Source organism: Aptenodytes forsteri, unplaced genomic scaffold, assembly GCF_000699145.1.
Source record: "Aptenodytes forsteri isolate BGI_AS27 unplaced genomic scaffold, ASM69914v1 Scaffold217, whole genome shotgun sequence".
NCBI classification, from domain to species: Eukaryota; Metazoa; Chordata; class Aves; order Sphenisciformes; family Spheniscidae; genus Aptenodytes; species Aptenodytes forsteri.
In genome coordinates this window covers 5020505-5040327 of record NW_008796222.1, presented here as the reverse complement: position 1 = coordinate 5040327, position 19823 = coordinate 5020505, and the positions used below count along the sequence as shown (strand labels likewise).

General features: G+C 39.8%; 1 protein-coding gene across 1 annotated transcript in view; it reads right to left on the bottom strand.

The window, feature by feature from the left end:
* Positions 1 to 57: 57 nt before the first annotated feature.
* The window catches only part of FRK (fyn related Src family tyrosine kinase), a 57155-nt gene continuing 37389 nt past the window's right edge, over positions 58 to 19823 (bottom strand). The window contains exons 5-8 of the mRNA XM_009289140.2: positions 10109 to 10267; positions 4903 to 5084; positions 2553 to 2718; positions 58 to 701 (exon numbers count right to left, since the gene is read on the bottom strand). Of these exons, the coding sequence (XP_009287415.1) occupies positions 487 to 701; positions 2553 to 2718; positions 4903 to 5084; positions 10109 to 10267 (722 nt within the window). The 3' untranslated portion in view covers positions 58 to 486. The remainder of the gene's footprint in view (positions 702 to 2552; positions 2719 to 4902; positions 5085 to 10108; positions 10268 to 19823) is intronic.

Genomic DNA, 19823 nt, shown 5'->3' with positions numbered 1-19823 from the left:
ACAGAAAGAGGAATTCTCTTTTTTTTTTTTTTTTTTTTTTTTTTTTTTTTTCAATGAGAGGACTCTGGAAGCACAGATCCTGCTGTGCAGAGCCATCACATTCCTTCATGAGAACAACCTGGTAGGAATCAAAAATCTAAGGAACAGCAAATAATTATTCCAATAAAGAAATTACAAAATGCTACAATAGTTACTGAACAACACTCATTTCATTTGTTCATCCTTGCGATGTTATTTAAAAAATAAATAGATGACCTTTTATTTTTCAGAAGCCCCCACCATTCCAGCTTCCTGATGCTTAGTCTTGCAAAACACTTGCCAGCAGCAAAAATTTTAAGTGCCTTTGAGGATCAGCGCGGGCATGAAAACGTACCACAATTCCTCAGCATCCCTTAATAACCTCCACGTCTGAGGTTAGACTCATTTCACAGCCCCCCCGCTTCAGCCGTGTTCGCTGGCGTCTGTCCCTCAGCCCCCGCCGGGGGTTCATTTCACCACGGCCTGGGCGTGGGCGTAGGAAGAGGAGTTGGTCTCGAAGTAGCACTCCAGCTGCCCGCAGAGGGCCTTGAAGGTGGGCCGCCCGCCCGCCTCCGCGCTCCAGCACTGCAGCATCAGCTGGTAGAACGGCGCCGGGCAGGTCTCCGGCTGAGGAAGTCTGTACCCCGTGTCCAGCAACTGGATCACCTGGTGTCCTGGCATACCTGCAAGGCGAAAGGAGTTCGTCAGACTACTTGGGGTCTACTTAGTGACACCGCATGTCCCTATCTCTTACTGAGACGAGGCAACGGGATGCCCCCCCGTGAGGTACACGTGCACGCTGAAGGCGGAGCTGGCCTCAGCAGGCCGCCTTCAATGGCAACAGGCCACAGGAGTCACTGGAGGATCCCAAACCAGCAGTTAAAAACCACCTCCAGCATTTCCCAGCCCTCTCACCCCGACTGTGCCACCTGAGAGGCACAGCAAATGGGTTCGTCTGGGTGTGAGGCTTTTCCTCTGCCACTCGGGTTTGCCGAAATTTTTCTGACATCTATTTCGCTTAAATTGTTCCTAAAGCCCTCTAGTCTCGGTGACTCCAAAATCTCCCAAGAAAATCTGTCCTGCTGCTGAATTTTCCTCACATATAGAAAGTTTTCCCTAACGTCAGCCCTAAGTTTCCTCTGGGTGCAGCTATGCGATGGCATCCTGCCTGCTCTGTCACCACAAGTCACGGAGAAGAAACCATTCCTGTAGCTTTGCTATACCTTTATATGTTAAGACTATTGTCCCGTTCCCTTTCAATTTTCTACTCTTTAAATTAAATCTTGAATTGCATAATCTTTATTTTTTTTCCCTAGATCTCTGAATGGTGTTTCCTCTGTACTTTACCCACTGGCACCATGGATCAACATAACCTCTTCTAACTGATTACTGAGGACAAACTCCTGAAAGTAACACCAAGTAAGCGAATAGCCATGGCAAAAGGACATTTTCTACTGTAAAGTTACAGGTAAACTATGTCTTTGCAAAGGGATAACGCTGAACATATTTTCAGACAATACCAAGAATCATGGTGTTACATATCATTTACACTTGAATAGTTTATTTATGTGTGTGTGTGTGCATATGCACACACCTATAGTTTATATAAGAAAGAGTTGAGGATTTTTGGCTTTGGTTTTCTTTTTTATTTTTTTTTTTTCCAGAACGGTTTCACAGGGGGTGAGGGTGGGAATCAAAAAGCAAAATCAATTTTTCCTTTTACAGGAAATACCAGTTTGGGACCCTGAGAAATGTAGTTTATGGTGAACGCACCACCCCTCAGGCCTGTACAGATGCAGCATAACTTTTTTTTGCTTTAGTCCTTCCCTTGCGTTCTCCTCACCAGCACAAAATGAGTCACAGTCAATCATCTCACTGATATCTTGTGTTATTGGAGCCGCAGTTCCTTGAGCATTTCTCACAGTGCTAGGAATAATAGCTGCTCTCATACCATTAAATCTACTTTTGAGGTTGGTGACATTTTATTCTTAATTCTTGTGATCCTTCTCTTTATGAAGACTTTCCACTGCAATAGTCAAATGTGAGGGAAGGGAGTAAAAACACCCTGATTCATTTTTCAGACACCTTCCTCCTGAAGTGCCTGTGCAGCACTTCACACATAATAATCTGTTCTTCCATGAGATATCCTCAAAAAAAAAAAAAATTAAAAAAAAAACAAACAAGGGCAGGATGGGGGACAGAAAAACCTTCCCTTTTCCACATTCCAAGAATTGGCATCGTTGATCTGATGCTGGAAGGAAATAACCACTTGGCTTAGGTGCCTGTGCAATGCAGGTTGACTTCAGCGAGAGGAAGCTTGAATGGCTGCTAATCACAGCCTCTGGAAAGCTTCCAGGGAGCCTGGGGCAGCCAGAAGGTCTGACCCACTAAATGGACCTCATCTGAACAGCCTTCTTTCTGTATTTACAGTTTTAACCCTTTAACATGCCCATAGTACAGGCATTCAACTTTTTTTTGTGTCGTTCTTAAAGCAAGAAAACATTAGATGTCATTCTTTAGGTAAAAGCACTTACCAGCATAAGGCATCTTCCCATAGGTGATTATTTCAAACAGAAGTATTCCAAATGACCAGACATCTGACTTAACGCTGAATTTGTTGTAGCGGATTGCCTCCGGGGCTGTCCATTTCACTGGGAGTTTTGTTTCAGGCCTAGCTTCATATACGTTTTCATTTTCTACCTGTCATGGGTAAAATGAGGCAAGCCTGATTTCAGATCTGCTTCAGCAAAGCACTTAAGCACCTGACTAAGCTAAGCACGTGCTTAATCTTATCCTCTTTTAGCTGAGCGCTTGCCTTTCATGGTATTAAAACACGCACTTTCTGAAGTCTATTGTTGAATTGGGCTTCACAGTTGAGAAATGCTACCGTTCATCGGAGGCTTTTCTAAAGCATTTATCATTTCAAGCGAGCACACAGCGTTGGAGTGGCTCGTGATTAATTATGACCTGCTACTGTGAATTCTGGACCTGGCATGCAAGATTTCAAAAGTCTGTCAGGAGTGGCAGTGTAAACATCCTGCAGACACTAGAGACCAAATGGTTCCATGTCTGGTCTTCAGTAAACAGAGAAGGCAAGAGCAAGAGCTAATGAATTTCGGAACCTTTCTTCTGTGATTTATTGCGGTGTTGAAGGGCCATTGACTTTGATAACAATCACTTAAGCAGGTTTCAGGGACCAAAGAACAAACTCCAAGTGATTCAAATTAACATATTAGCTTACAGCAGGTCCAATTAATTCATGTAAAGTGAAGATGAAAGACACAGAGAAAAATTATTTACTTGCAAATTTGTAGAATCATGTCCTTAAAGTTTTATAGCACAGACATCTAAACTTTGTGAATATTTATTCTCTCTTTAATTCCTAAACGCAATTTAATGCGCATCAGTCACAGCCAAGCCTCGGTCAGGTTTTTCACATGCAAATCCAGGCAAATGTGTACAAGATTTTGTTTGTTTGATTCTTTTTAATACAGAATGTATGTTTCACAGCTGTAATGCCCTATAGTTTTGAAAAGACTGGTTGTTGGTGTTTTGTATCTACATACTGATACCGTTGGCATCTTGACCATAATACTCATCTCTAGAAACAAGAAATGATTTAATTATGCTAATTAAGGCATACAGAAATACAGATTTCATTTCTCACACCTACTCCTTTGGGATCTTTGCATGTGACCATGTTAGTGCTTTGGCTTAGGAGACAGAATATTCCTAAGAAAGTCTGCCAAGATGACTCTATGATAGAGTATTTTAGTAAAGTTCAGTTTTAACAAGAAGTGTCAACAGCTGTAAATTATTACTCTCTCTAGTGAGGACAGAGAAGAAATATCCATTGTAAGCATTGTTCATTTAAAAACACATATTTTTCATGTTAAAAAATGTGCAATCTGAACTTATGCATAACTAGAAGAATCAAAATTAAGCAAAAAGCACTTTCGAAGTCCCTTGATGCCATTGTCAAGCCATTATTCTATACTTCAGTATGTAATAAATCCAACTCTGTTATGAACTTCAATTTCTGCTGCTTGAATGGAAAAAAACAAACGAGAAGCAGAGGGCTTTTTTTCTCTGTTTTTTTCCTTCTCAGTGCAAGAACATAAATCAATAAAAACAATAATAAGACCTCAGAAATTATGGATTACATATTGAAATCCATAAATATGGCAAATCAAATCTTTCTAACTCTGATCAAATAATTTTCAGATGTAGGAAATCTCATTTCTAAACCACAGCTCTTTCCTAGGATGATCTTGGTCAGCATTACTTGGCATTCCACATCCTCAAGGGCTAGAGAAAAAAAACAGTGCAATGGCAAAGAACTTGAAACTGCATCAGATTTAAAGCTCTGAGAATTCACTTTATGAACTCTGCTATTAGTCGTGGAGAGCAATAAGGTCCTTTTATGATTACCATCTGCACTCGCAAGCATCATGGAGGCAGTGGGGAAGTGAACAAGGAGAAAATAGCTGTCAATACATTTTTATATGCCTTCCCTTACAGGCTCAGGAGTATAATTTTGCCATCGTTCCTGTGATCCCTCTCCATGTGGCAGACACTAGTGTTGTGGATAAAGGTTGTGCAGCAAAGGGTACTGCTTGCCAGGGTCCTTCCTTGGTGGCTGCGTGGGAAGCAGACACCAGGATGCCATCTTCAGACTGACACAAAGGCACAGGCCAGCTTCTAACCTTGCACGGGATAACACAGGGAGAGGATACAAGTGAACACGTTATGGCTCCTTTTCTCCCTGGGCATGCCTTTTGCCTGAACCCAGCAATTCAGAGGCTACAGTTCGTCCTTTAGTTGACCTCTTCCACCTCGTTCCCCAGAGTTAAAGTAGAGCCGATTCAACCTCTCACAACCCACCTTAAAAACTCTTGCAAGTCCAAAGTCTGCCACTTTGTAAACACCGTGTTCACCAACAAGAACATTCCTGGCTGCCAGATCCCGATGAATATAGTTCTGAGATTCAAGGTAAGCCATCCCGGAAGCCACCTGAGCAGCCATGTCTACTTGATGTGGCAGGAAGATTTGTGAGCCTGCATCTTCTGTTTAAAAAGAAGATGGCAAGGATAACATAATATTTACGGTATTCGAGTATAAATAACGTAACATCTGATTGGTTCAAATAGCCAACACAAATCAACAAAACCATGCAATACAATAAAGTAACAGCCTGACCAAATGACAGAAGTTGGTGAATGACACTACTTAAAGTCATGCAGCTAGTTTCACAATAACTGAGTAACAATGCCTGTCCCATCTTCTCAAAAAGAGCAGACACAGTGCAGCAGTTGATCTAGGCCTGGAAGGAGCTTCTGACACAGTCCAAAGAAAAAGGCGTTTATCTACCGATAGTAATGCAGAGGTTTGCCTTTCTGACAAGTGCATAACGCATTCCAAACTGTGAGTAAAAGTTAATGTCAGTACTCACTTGGTGTAGCCAAAGCTGACTAAAGATGGAAAAGCACAAAATTATGCTGGTTCCCTGTTCTCCAATGATTCTTGCTAGGAAATATACCATCTGCTGTCAAGTATAACTCTCATTTTCACTTTCCAGTCCACTTGACTGCTTCACGTTATCTCTGTTGCTGCTACTCAACAGTAGGACTCCTTGAGCTGCTTTCAAGCTGCCTGCTTCTCTTGTAGAACTTTCTGAAGCAATGTGCATGCCATTCCCACCACTGTAAGATCAGCAAGTCCCAGAAATAGACATTTGGCAATCAAAGATCAGCTGTTCAAAGTAGTAGAAGGACTTTGAGCAGAGCAACTTCCCTCCACAAATGAAGGAAAGAGCCTTAGGCCATGAAAAACTGCAGCCAAAAATAGTAAGGTACTCAAAAAAAAGTCATTCAGGTATAACACATTAGAATTCAAACTCAGGGCCTTTGTGGCATTTTGGGGACAGCTGACATCCTCATAGCAAAGAATTTATATCCCAAGGTAATCTAGGTAAGCCAAATCAGTGTTATAGCCAAGCATCACTGTCACCCAAACCCAAATGCTGCAGCACTGAGGCATGAGTGCCTACCTCTGTAGCCTCTACTACTCAAAACAGTTTCAACTTTCTGTTTCAGAATCTTAACAATGTCAAAAAGCTGAGTGTTTGCTGCTACGTTTATTGGTAGTTCTCCTTTCTCATTGAGGATGGTGACTTTTCCTTACTGCCTCTGTGTTAGAGAAATAAAACATTTGTAGCCAGCAGTTTTCTGTTGCTTATTTTGAATTCATTCATAGTGAAAGTGTGTCTTAGCATTGTTTTGCATTGCCTGCTCCAGTTCTGGCATTTTATCTGACCTAACCTCGCAATCACTCCCTATGAAGAGTGTGAAATTCCATTGTTTACTAATCTATTCTGCAATCTCCAGGCCTTGAATTTCCCTCATCTGGATGTTCTGAGATGAATAGGTAAAAGAAATTAATTTCAAATGATTAAATTTGCCCTGTATGCGTATTGTCCTACTTCCTTTTTGAGGCTAAACTCATTGTCATGATAATCCAGCACTAAGATTATTTACTTCTATTGTTGACTCAGAAAATCTTTTCCTCTCCCACACATATGTTTAATAGCTGCCTTGATCTTTACAAGAGAGAGGGAGAAAAATCAGGCTATGTGAAAGTCTATGGCTTAACCATCAAGAAAATCCATCATCAGGCCACAGAATAATATAACACTCTGAAGTTTTGCAGTTCTGATAACGGGCAGACATCAATATTTATTATTCAGCTTGCTGGACAAAGATATAAATCCGCAAATGATGCTTATGTTGTATTTAATCAGAAAATAACTAAGTATGTACAAGTACCTTGCATGAGTACCTGGGTTTTGGAAACTAGCTTATGGGACTCAGTTTAAAATCCCTCTCTCCGTGTTCCCTTTCATACTGCTCCTTCATCTGCACAGGCTGTGAACTACCTCCTGCTGAAGGCAGACAAGGATGCAGACAGGCTTGAGCACAGGTTTGTCATTGCTCTGCCGATGCTCCCAGGCTGGCCTGACACAAGCTTGCTCCAAGAGCAAAAACGGATGACTCATAAGCCTCGTGTTTAACAAGCTGTTTCAGTGCAGAATAGGAGTTAGAGCTCCTAAACCCTCCCTGTCTTATTCCCTGCAGGAGACACAGGTGCACTGTGTTAAAGGACAAGGACGAGATCCACCTCTAATGGTGGAGTTGCCGCTGAAAGACTATTTCTTCCATTGGGGCCTGCTTGGGATCCCAGACCACGCTGACCTACTGCCTTTAGCATGTGGGCTGTGGGAGGGGAAGAGGCCACCATTGCCCTGGCTGCTGCAGTATTTTTTGGAGGGTTTCTCTCTGTGAGCTGGTTCTGCACTGCTGTTGTTCTGGAGCTAAAGAAGGGAAAGCTGTAAGGAGGAGCCTCAGCTGATTAGGAGCTGCGAACTGTGCACAAAGATGAAGCACAAGCCTCTTTGGGATCGGAAGTGCAAATCATGTACGGTTGTCTCTCAGAGATTTCTGACTATACTTCCAAAATCCCAGGTTGGGCCAGTCAAGGCATGCAAGTTCAAGCACAGCACTGCATTAGTACAAGTACAGAGTTTTTCAGACCAGAGCCAGCTCCCATCTGGCTGGTTGAGAGCAGGCCGGAAGAGTTTCCAGCTGTATTCAGATGGGTATACATGTGCTTTAGTTTGGTTTAAAGTGTTTTAAAGAAGGAAAAACTACAACAAAAAACCAAAGTTAACATAACTTCCACGCTCAAAACCAGGCACTACTGGTGAATTTATAAAACCTTCCTATGGCTTATTCTTTATCCTATAGAGAAAATGCAGCACCTCCACATCCTTTTTTACTAATATTTTTTGACAAAACTATCGCCTTTATATGAAAAAATTATTAGAGAAAATATTAAAGAAGGCTTAGGGTCTGCACCCTGTTCTAAGCAATCAATCACAATATCTCATATAGGAAAGACAGCAAAATATTCTCATTGACAGATGCCTGACAATAAATAAATAAATAAATAAGCAGCATTTTCCCCAGTTGAGAGCATTGCCTCCGTAATAATTCACTGAACTTCAAGACTGCGTCCCTGCCAGAACAAGCCCCAGGTCTATCAGAATTGATAAACACACTCATGCATTTATGACAATTTCATTCACATCCAATAACAAAGAAAAGTTTTCAGCTGCATTTTTCTCATGCTGGTGGCAACTCAGTAACTCTGCGTAGCAGTGTTCATCAAGAAGTATCCCAAAGTACACTCACAGGGTGCACAGCGAATTCACATGCCCATCATTATTAAGTAGCTGCCATCACGGTGGAATGCAATAGTCACTATGCATGAAATATTAGGGATTTTTAAAGCTGGAAAAGCATACCATGCATTTCTAGGAAGGGAAATTTAACCAAAGAGTGATCTCTGGACTTTCCCTCTGTTCCAGTTTGCCATATTTACCCATAGTGCACACAGAGATAGCAGCCTTTTGGAAATGTTTTCCTGGTTCCTGCAGTGGCTGGGGCTCAAGATTCTTTCTCGGGGGCGGGCCCCGGCCCCCCAGCCGATACAGATCACTTCCAGTCACAGAGCTCTATGCAAGCTTCAAATCTCTTTCCTTATTACACTGATGGCAGTGGCTTTTCTCTGACCAATACCTATCAAAGCACCTAGATCTCTGCTTCCACCTCTTAATTCTGTTTATCCCCCTGTGCATAGGCCATCAGACGAGGAGAGATACCACTAGACTAGAGATACCACTAGACTGGGTTTCAACTGGCCATTTTTACGGTTATCTTGACAGCTGCCTGGAAACCAGCTGACTTTCCACAGTCTCTCTGATGCAGGGCTACAGGAATGAGTGCTTAGGCAAAGATCAGGCTGCATACATGCGCTGCCTACAGCAAGGGCAGCTGCTGTGCATATGCTGGCAACTGATCCACACACAGGCTGCAGCGCTGGTGTGTCCTGGACGTGTTGCTCTCCGTGCACAAACAGGCCAATTTTCACCTCTGCAATAGCCGTGACTCATCCTGGCTTTCTCAGAGCTATTTCTCCAGTGCAATATATGTTTTCATGCACAGCAATCATTTCCTGATGTGCCAGGCTCTTTCAATCAGATAAGCAGCAATCTGCACACAAAGGCACTGAAGATGAGAATTTAAAGGAAATTTGTGCCTCGCTACTTTTGGCTACTTAAATGCCTACAAAACTCGAGATGATCCGGCCCAAGCTTCTTGCAGCCCCTCTCTGTGCAGTTCCTGGTGGGGCTGTCTCTCTACCAGAGATTCCTTTAGCTGTAATCGTCCCTGGACTGAGCCTCACCTAAAAAATAGTTCCACAGAGAAGATGGGGGAAGGCATGTGTCATGGTAAATACTGTCTGTGGTATTTCACAGGGCTTTGCCTTAAGGGCTGGAGACAGAGGAGAAATTTAGCAAGACAATCGCAGCGAACATTTTGTCTTCAACAGGTCATTACAGCTTTAGAGACATTTAGCATCTCAGAGACATCTGCTAAACTGAAAATGGGTAACAACACTAGAATCAAGCATTTCTCAATAGCAGGGGTGAACTTAAAGTGCAATCATTATGCTAGTCTGTTCCAGGCTGTACAACTTTATTTTTAATTATTATTTGCCTTCAAAAGAGCACTTTGAAGTGCTGCTGAGATAAAAGCCCTGATGCGATAGGCAAGGGACAAATTCACAGTGAAAGGCTATCCCTGCCTATTAATAGATTTCAAAGCTCTTAGGCACATTTTGTGGAAGTGCCTCTATTTCATGTCAAATATGATGACCTATCCTTCTGTATGCTTATATTTTTATTCTGTCAGTGTATGTTCCCATCTACTCATAGAACTGGGTGGAAAAATATGGGTCATTATATGGCAAGAATCAAACTGTGAATGTGATTCTCCCCTATTTCTCAAATACTTTGGCACGTCAAAAATTCATAAACCTCTTTCTTTCCTCTTTTCTCATCCCCACACGTGACAAATAATGTAGCTTTTTTATTATACCAGAGTGTTGTACTTCTATCTTTTATGTTAGTGTATTTACTAAACCGACAGCTGTGGCACCCCTTAAAATGAGTTTATAGTCATTTGCTTACTTTGAAGGTATTCTAGAAGACTTCCATATCGCATCAGCTCAGTAATAATATAAATTGGGTCCTCCAAAGTACAGACAGCATAAAGCTGTATAAGCTTTGGATGTCTCAAGTTCTTCATTATTTGTGCTTCCCTCAGAAAGTCCTTTGGATCCATTGAACCTGAAACAACAGCATATAACATAAGCTGAGGTTATTAAAGGCCTTCGTACCAGCCTGGCAGTCTTAAGGGAATAACTGAGATTGCTTTCTGTCTTTCAAAGTACATTAGCATCTATCCTGGTTTAACCCAGCAGGCAGCTACCACGCAGCCGTTGGCTCACTCCACCCCAGTAGGATGAGGGAAAGAATCGGAAAAAATGTAAAACTCGTGGGTTGAGATAAAGACAAGAAAAGGAAGGGAAAATAATAATAATGATAAAAGAATATACAAAACAAGCAATGCACAGCGCAATTGCTCACTACCCACTGACGGATGCCCAGCCAGTTCCTGAGCAGTGGCCGTGACCCCCTGGCCATCTCCCCCCATTTTTTTCAGCTTCTTGTGCACCTCCAGCCTCCTCGCTGGCAGGACAGTATGAGAATCTGAAAAGTCCTTGACTTAGTGTAAGCACTGCTCAGCAACTACTAAAACATCAGTGTGTTATCAACATTATTCTCATCCTAAATCCAAAACACAGCACTGTACCAGCTACTAGGAAGAAAATTAACTCTACCCCAGCCGAAACCAGGACAGCGTCTTAAATCTTCACAGTTCCCACAGAAAACAGACAGTGCAGCTGAAATAAACAGTTAATGACTGAAACATACCAGTTGTGCAGGGACAGAGAACACGTGTTCCAGCCACCAGAAATATACAGGCTAAAATTAACCTCCCTCAGGCCTCCCCCAGGCAGAAAAAAGTGAGGCTAGACTGTTAGATGATATAATTTAAGCAAACAATCATGTTACAACTGGTTAACGAAATGGCCAGAAACTGAGGTAAGAGTGCCTAGGTAATGAACATAAAATTTCTGACAGAAAAATAGTGCGGCAATAAGAATTTGTTGCACTATTTTTTCTGCTTCAGCAATCAAAGCCTGAAAGCACTGAAATCACTGTAGCATATAAGGAACGGATGTGTGCATTTTAGATACATGAATACAAATAAGTATTTATAATGTTCACATAAAATACAAATATATATATAAAAATATTCTCATAGTGATCTGGAACAACCTTATTAGAAATACCAATGTATGCACAGATGTAACAGTAATTTTACACTCCCTTAAATGCAGAAGTATCTTAACAGTTAATGATCCAAACTTTGTAAGTGTTACATAAGGTCATAATATCTCTAGTTCTATTCATATAGCCAATGAGTCAATGCATAAACTATGTCAAAGAAACAATACAGAAATGGCACAGGGAACTAAAGTCAGTGCAAATTTAGAAATTTAGGATTAGAGCTCATACATCCTGAATAAGGGACTGATTAGAAAAAAAATCATGTACAAATAAGGAAGAAAAGCTTTCTCTATGGATGATCCAGTAGCGTTCAGATATTCTCAGATGTTTGACGAAGATGGTAAATAACATCTACTTCACAATACTTGTACAAACAAATGTGAAATTATCCAACTAGTCAAAAGTTTCCTTCCTCCCAAATCAAAATAGTTTCATTAAGAAAAGATTATAGTGAAAGTTTTGGGAAAAAAAATCTACCCAAGTCTAGTCTGCTCTATGCCATGTTCAAAAAGACTCTTTTCTTAGTGTAAGCAGACTGAGTCATTTAAGAAGCCAAGGCTGCAGGAGTAAGAGTCTTTATTTTATGTTTTTTAACATTAGGTAACCGACAAGGTTCATTTGGGAGTTTGGCTTTGTTCCAAACATGGATGTTTAAATGAAGTGAAATGCTGGGAGGATGCTAAATGGATCCGCAATAAAACTCCACCAGAAAATCTGTTCTACAGAATGAACTGGCAAATCAGCCTGGGCCACCTTCACCCAACACCTGCCTTGAATGCTGTCCCCTGAAAAGTGCTCCAACCTATTTCCCAAAACACAGCAATGATGTACATCAATGCAAGAGGAATTACTCAGAAATGCTTCTGACATAGACTTCTGGCAATGCTAACGCTATGTCCTTTTCCTGTTTAGAGCAGCACAATCTTTACAGCTTTATTTGAACTTTCCACCAATCCTAGATTTCAAAAAAAAGCCTAGGGTTATCTTTAAAGGGTTTGGACTCACTTTGATACTGGTTTAATATTGTGGTCCATTTGCTTACTCTTTTCAAGATATATGCATTTGTCGTGGAAATCATCCTAAAGTCCACAGAGAAGCTGCATGGTGTGAGGAATTCTGCCTCTAAAGGTAAATGCATGAGCATGACTAGTGATTTAGCATTGGTGCCGAAATTTGACATGTTGATCCTAAAAAGGATAAACTATTTGCTAACTTGGGGTCTACCAAATCACCTGCCCTCTATGTATCATTATACAGGATTTCTTCACACCATAGAAAATGGCAGTCTGATTTGTTCCCATCATCAAAGTTTGCCTACAAGGAATCTCTCAGTTTAATCATGTTACAAACTTCTTCCAACAAACTGAAACCAAGCAACATGTTTTTCACACATGACAACTTCCAATAAATTGATCAGGAGGGAAGTATTCTATTAGCTGAATAGCAGCAAATCCTTTACGCTGTATAAGTAATTAATAATAATAACTATAACAAACCAGTGATAAAGATCAATAAGTATTTCCTGCATATTTTAAAGAGCATATGTAACCTTCAGTTTTACTTAGTTTATATCTTTTTATCTTTAAATAACACAAGTAGCAGATAGTGACCAAAACCCCCCAGAGCCCCGTAGCTCTTATACTATAGTTAATAAGTGGATTGGATGCTAACTAAAAAAAATAAAAAGTGTCTTTATCAGTGTTTTGTCTAAAATTAGGTTTTGGCAACTAGATAAGCAAAGTAAAAACTGCCTCTAAAAACAAGCGAACATGCTAGTTACAAATTAGTTAGATAAAGCCTGTCACAATAGTGGCAAAGCAGTTATGATACATTTCTTTGAGGAACCTTATATAAATGAAATATATAAAATATATGCCATATGGAGTTTCAAATAACTGGGTTTTTTTAGTTTGTAGTTGAATTACATGTGTTTTTAATGAAGTATATGTTTTCAGCTGTAAGTGGTAAACACAGTGTGAAAAGCAGATTACTGCAAGTGACTGATCAGTACCTGAAGAAAATACGGTTCTGATAATTTGTTTTTTGAATGAAAAATGTTTTTGTAAATGTCAAAGTCCTTGTTAAGAATAAAATGTTGAAACATGTTTCTTTGATGTGCTCTATGATGTGCTGCTTTGCCAGAAATCACTTCTAATTTAATTTATTTCTAAAAATATTTTTTCTAGAATTAAGGAAGCTTCACATTTTAAGATAAACACTGATAATTTGGAAATGAGTTAGAGAGAAAGGTCAGGGTTTTTTATGTAGTTTCCACTGGCCTAAATGTAAGTGGCCCTTAAATATTTGATAATCCCCTCCAGAGACCCTTTATTTGCAACTGTCAATAAACATTCCCAAATGACTTCAAAGTAACCTCGTACTTCAGAGCAACCTTGCCTTCTGAATAAGTTTATACAAAATGAATTTATGTGCAGACTACATTGAGCGTATGCTGCGATCTTCTGAAAAAGTTTACGCATAATGAAAAAATAACATTAAAAAGTCCAAGTTCTTGGTAACACAAGAGACTGAGTGTAAACGATGCACATTATCAGGAGAATGAGATAGGTATCCAACAATCCTCAAGCAGCTTTCTCACCATACAGAAGTGAACTTACAAGTTAGTGTAAGGTTATGTACTGAACTAAATGGAATAAAAGAATTTCTTTGTTCAGGGAAATTGGGAGACTTTCCTGAGTGCAAAGCTTTTTACACTGCATATGCACTAAAGAGATGACATATTGAAGAACTGAAAATATTATTAAAACCTCCGCTGACAGTACCAACCCAGAGACTATTTTGAGAAAGCCTCCTAAAAAAAAATCATGCTTGGGCAGGTTCCATGCAAAGAGAGAAGCTTGGGAGATGCTTTACAATGTGATAATGACAAATGCATCTGTCAACTTGAACAGGCATAAGGAACTTTCTCAGATGCGATTAATTGGTGATGATAGATGTCTGCTTTGCGTGCTGACAGTTGGAGAAGTAAGCTGGCCCAGACAATAGGTTCTAGAGAATCCATCACACTCAGAATAGGACAAAGTGCAAATCCCCACTGCAATGATTTCCACTTAAATAGAAAAAACAATGCCTCAGTAGGAAATAAAAACAGAAATGTGAAATTACATGTTCAGGGACCTACAGCAAGACAGTGCTGTGCAGAGCCAAGAACAGAGATAGCAATTGCTGGCTTCTAGACCATTTTCCTTTCTGCTGATCCCTACACCTTTTTGATGATCGTGGGTCAACAACTCAAAAGTCAGAGATGTTCCTTAAGGCAAAGATGTTCTTGTGTTTTGTTTTTTTCATCCACACATCCATCACTATGTTTTTGGCTGGTAAAATGTCACAGATGTCTCCAAAGCAGAGTCAAACACCAGTGCACAAATAAGAGAATTATCTGAATGAAGGCATCACATTACTACTGCTTTTTGTTTATAGCCACAGTGATCAGCAGATTGTTTCAACAAAATCTATAGTTCTGTGCCTTCTAGCCATGCATTTTAATCACTGTGGCCTAGAAATACTAGTGTACATCCAACTTTTAAACCCAGCTAGAGTGTCTTCAGTGCACTGCTGAAACATTTAAGCAACTCACTGCCAGAAGCTTGAAGAAGCCTGCCATTGGTTCATGCAGTGCAGTTCTTCAACACAGGATGGATGGTTCATGTTTATGCACCTGTTTATTACCTGTGGAAAATTTGGTCTTCATAGTGCAGTGGACACAGTAACAAACCCACGCTGCTCAATTTTTTCACCTGATGCCTAAAGTAATTGTGTACTCAGTCATGCCCCTATAAAGTTAGGAACTTGTATTTCCTTTGATGTTGGGGTTATTGCATAAGATAAGGGGGTTTATAGACATCTGAAAATGCATTCATGGGATTCTCCTTTGAAGGAGTATTATTTTTAATGTAATCACTAATTTGGGACAGCATATAGGAGAGTATTAAAACAAGACTGCATAATCAGAGGGCAAGTGGAGAAGGAAATCCATCACAGACATCCTGGGGAGCACCAAACAGGCAAAGTAGGGAAGTAGGAACTCTTCAGCTTCTCTGCAGCACAAAAAAAAAAGAACCTCCTGCTCCACTGACATTTTTCATGTGGACCAGGTCCTACTTTGGAGGTGGCAGGGAGCACAGTATGAACAATTGGATAGAAGATCAAGGAAGAGGAAAACTCAAATCTTTGGACATCTATGATTATTGCAGAGGGGATGTAGCAGCAACCATGGCTGATAGGCTGTCTTACCAGGAGACTCCCCCTTGCTGGGGTCTCCTCTTCCCGTGCCATTCTCCCCTGGATGTTTGTGGGAGGAACAATAAGAGGGTGAACTAAAATTGCCAGAAATAATGAGGGGAGGAGGGGAAGGGGAGAGAAGGGAAAAGGGAAGCAAAGAACAGTAGGAGATGGAAGAACATGACCACCATCTGTACCCTCTGCAATGGAGGGTACTGTCCCAGGGGGACAAGAATGCTGCAGTGCAACCTCTGAATATAACACCATGAAGTGGTGAGATGACACAGAAAGATGGTACTAATTAAAGGATCAAGATTTATGATTTTTAGCATAATGACAGCCTGTCTCACACTCACAAATGAGGTTTAGGTTAACCAAAAGTTCTAAATATTGTTGTACTAATGAAAGATATTAAAGTTAATACTCGGTATTACTTTAACCTAAAGACTCTAGTTTAATGATGAGTCTTGTGACTCTTCCTGCAAGGTTAATAGAAATCTTACACAAATATAAAGATCACAGATTAATCATTCTGACATTTTGAAGGTCTCCATAATCCACCATTGGCTCTGAAAAAGTCTCTAAAGAGTTGGGAAAAAAATGTTTCTGGATCAATAGATTTCATCTTCTGATGTTTTCGATAGTGAAGTGTTGAACAATCTGTTTGGAGATGGACAACAAACTGCTAGCAGAAACAGGAATTCATTGAAAAAGGATGGTTCGTTAAATCTGAAAACATCTCTGGTTGAGTTCCGTTTCTTGCAAAATCTCCCTTGCAGTCCATAAGGGCTGTGTGTGGAGCCCTGTTGTCCATAACCAGTGGACTGGAAACCCCAAACTCTGAAGCTGGTTAAACTAGATACTGCATAATCATAAAGGCAGGGGCTGAAATAACACCCCACCAGGTTCATCAGAAGATGGACATTTCCTGTAGCCTACTTAGGAACCCCAATCCCTCTGCAGTTCTTGATCAGAGGGCTCCCAGGCTGACCAGTTTAAGATCTCAGAGGCTCCACCAGCTTGACATTTTCCTCAGTTTTGTTACTGTTGTAAATTCTGTGGAATTACAGAACACTGCTGGTAGCTGGCTTCACCTCCTCCAACTGTAGGCAATTATTCAGGCACCTAGATCTGAGTTAGTTGTCCAGACTTTACAATCAAGGGAAAGAAACATGCTTTAATAGCATGTTATTCTCATTGTAATGTACCTTTCAATCTATAGTACGATTTATCTGACATGTAAGTGCTTATTTCTTCCCAATAATTATTAAAAAAGCCCGATACATCTAAGATGTTAGATGCCTAAAAATAGGAAAAATGTAGCTAGTATGCTACACAGCAATGTTTCTGAAAGAAACACTTGTGAAATTTCCAGTATGTGTGCAATATCTGAAAAATCGGCTCTTGCTCCAAATTGGAATGGAAACAGACTTCTGAATACCCTAATTACTCACAAGTCAGGAATCACACATTTGCATCAAGTGAGAACTGGCTGTGGGAAAAGTCCATCACTGCCATCTCACCAGAATTCTGGGAGTTTAATTTTTCTTACAGGTTGGAAGGCCATCTACCTAAACACAATCATTTTAAGCCTTTTAGCAGCAACAGCTAGAAATTAGTGTAAGTAAGTCCAGAAAACCTATTTGAGAAATGAGGAGAGTACCATATAACAAGAAACTGTATTTAGCCTTTCTAAACGCAATTGAAAATTGGTTTAACTTGCTCTGTATGTACCTCCAGAGCAGAAAGAAAAACTAATGCATACGAGGAGGTTTTTATTTTACTACAAGAAAACATAACAAGAGTTAAAGAGAAGACACCAGGTAAACCCAGATGAGATATTAGGCCCACATTCTTACAGGCACAGTGATATTGATTGATTGATACAAACTGTCAAAGATAGCAGAGGCAACTTCTCTCTGTGCTTCCAGCTCAGGACTAGAAGACTTCTAGTTATTATCTAGTCAAGAACAAGCTGTGTTTTGATTAAATATAAATACTCTCTCTCAGCAAAGGGGTGAAATGTAACGGCACGTAACAGCAAAGTATTCAGACTATACATGATCTAGGACAAATGTACACTGCAAAATAACGCTCAACAGAAAAACTAGCAGAAATCCCTTCTGGCCTTCAGGCCTATAAATCTACGGCGTACTGATTGCATTATGCTCTTCTATATTGTTTGCTATGTGATTACGTTACTTGATTAACCTGTTCCTGCTTGGAAATGAGAGCATAGTTCCATGTCACAATTTTTCTGGTGGTAAAGCCATTTTAACAGAAACTTCTCTATCTCAATCCCCTATATTTGTCAGATCACTTACAGTTTATCACACCCCTCCGTTGTTCTGATGACTTTCTTTTCCAGTGGGTCTACACTGTAAAGGAGCTTAGGAAAAAGACTTTGCTTTAAAATAGGCTCCCCCTTCCCAATATAAAGACAACTGATTTAGATCTTTGAGTCAAGCGACAGAAAAGGATCGTTTTGCAGTGTGTCACACTTGAAGCCTGAAATATTGCCTATGTGACTATTGGAAGCTTCAGTCATCAACATACAACATGATGCATTTCTTGATTACTCATGAATTACTATGTTTTCCATTCACTTATCACCTTTATATTATGATGAATGAAATTACCAGACCTAGCCCTTGCTATAATTTTATTAGTACCAAGCTAAGCATTTATTACTTAGATTAGGGTGAGGGTATTGGGGCTTTGCTTTAATTATTGAAATGTTATTCCTCATGAGTAACGATGAGAACAAGCTATGGAAAACCAATGTACTAATTGATTACAGTAAGGCACTCCAAGTGGTGAAAAACATTATGCAGAAGAGGGTAATTCCCTAGAGGAGTATACTACAAGGTTAAATGCTTCCATTTGAGACTGTTTGAACTGTTTTTGTATAACGAGATAGTTCACAAAGTACAGTGATAAGAGATTCTGTATTACCTATGTAATTTATCAAGATGGCTTTGAGAATCAAAGTCTTCATGCTGAGCATCACTAAGTGCAATGCACGACTTCTCTATCACAGTGTTACATCACAAACTCTCTGCTATCCAAGCATCGCATCCAAGTGGGGCTTGTGTCTGCCCTAACTCAATATAACCCACTGTGAAATCAATGAGACTACTACTGTTGACCTTAACAGGAGACAGACTAGAGTGAAAAAAAACAGAGATGGAAAAAGTATCGATTAATCAAGCCCTTTTTCCCAGCCGAACTATGATACTACAAAAAGTATCACAGCTGAAGGGGCTTCTTCCTCTGTACTGTGCTAGTCTGTACATAAGAACAAGTTTGCAGTGAATATTATGTTTATTCCAGTATAAAATTTAATTTTTAGCTAACAAACCTATTGACGAAGTTTATGTGATTATTTTTTATTGTTTTATAGTCTTCTTAGGACACCCTATTATTATAGAAACAAGAAAAAAACTTCTTTTCCTGCTCATGTCCCTCTAGAAGTATTGTGTTCTCTGTGTGCTTTATCAGCAAGACATTAAAGGATAATGAATTGAACAACAGTCAAAGAATGGCTCTCCACAGATCAGTTTGGCCTTAAACATATTAAAATCTGTTTCAGATATAAAATTAACTAACTCTTCCTTTTCTTCAGGTAGAGTATTAGTAGCAGTCATTCAGCTGATCAGCATCAGAAAGAAAAAAAAAAAGAAAAGTGAAAAAAAGAAGGTAAATTGCAGCTGGAACTTGCCACTAGTGTTTCAGGTATTTCTGGGTAGTCTTGTCAGTTCTAACTGAATCCTTTATTAAAATAGAAGTTTGTTTCACAGAGAACTGATAATATGTACTATCCCCATTATACAGAAGGAAAAGCTGAATTAGAGTTTTGAAATGAGTTATTAAGAGAAGGAGATGAAATGTGATTAAGATAGCTTCCCATTTTTGCATATGCAATACGAGATAAATGTCAGCTCCACTTTCCCGCTAAAGAAAATAAGTAGAAATGCATGCACTGCAATTTGTTCAAAATCTAATTATTTTGTTTGATGAGAAACAAATCTTTTCCTAGAGTGCTAATTGCCACATATTTTCTTAAAGAGGAAAGAAAAGACAATTTCTCAAAGAAAATTTAATGTCACAAAAATTTAAGACAGCTTAGTCTTGTTCTTCATTTCAGCTTCATTAGTTTCCTTCTTTAAATATTGTTTAAGAGATTTAGAATCATAGAATCATAGAATCATTGAGGTTGGAAAAGACCTCTAAGATCACCAAGTCC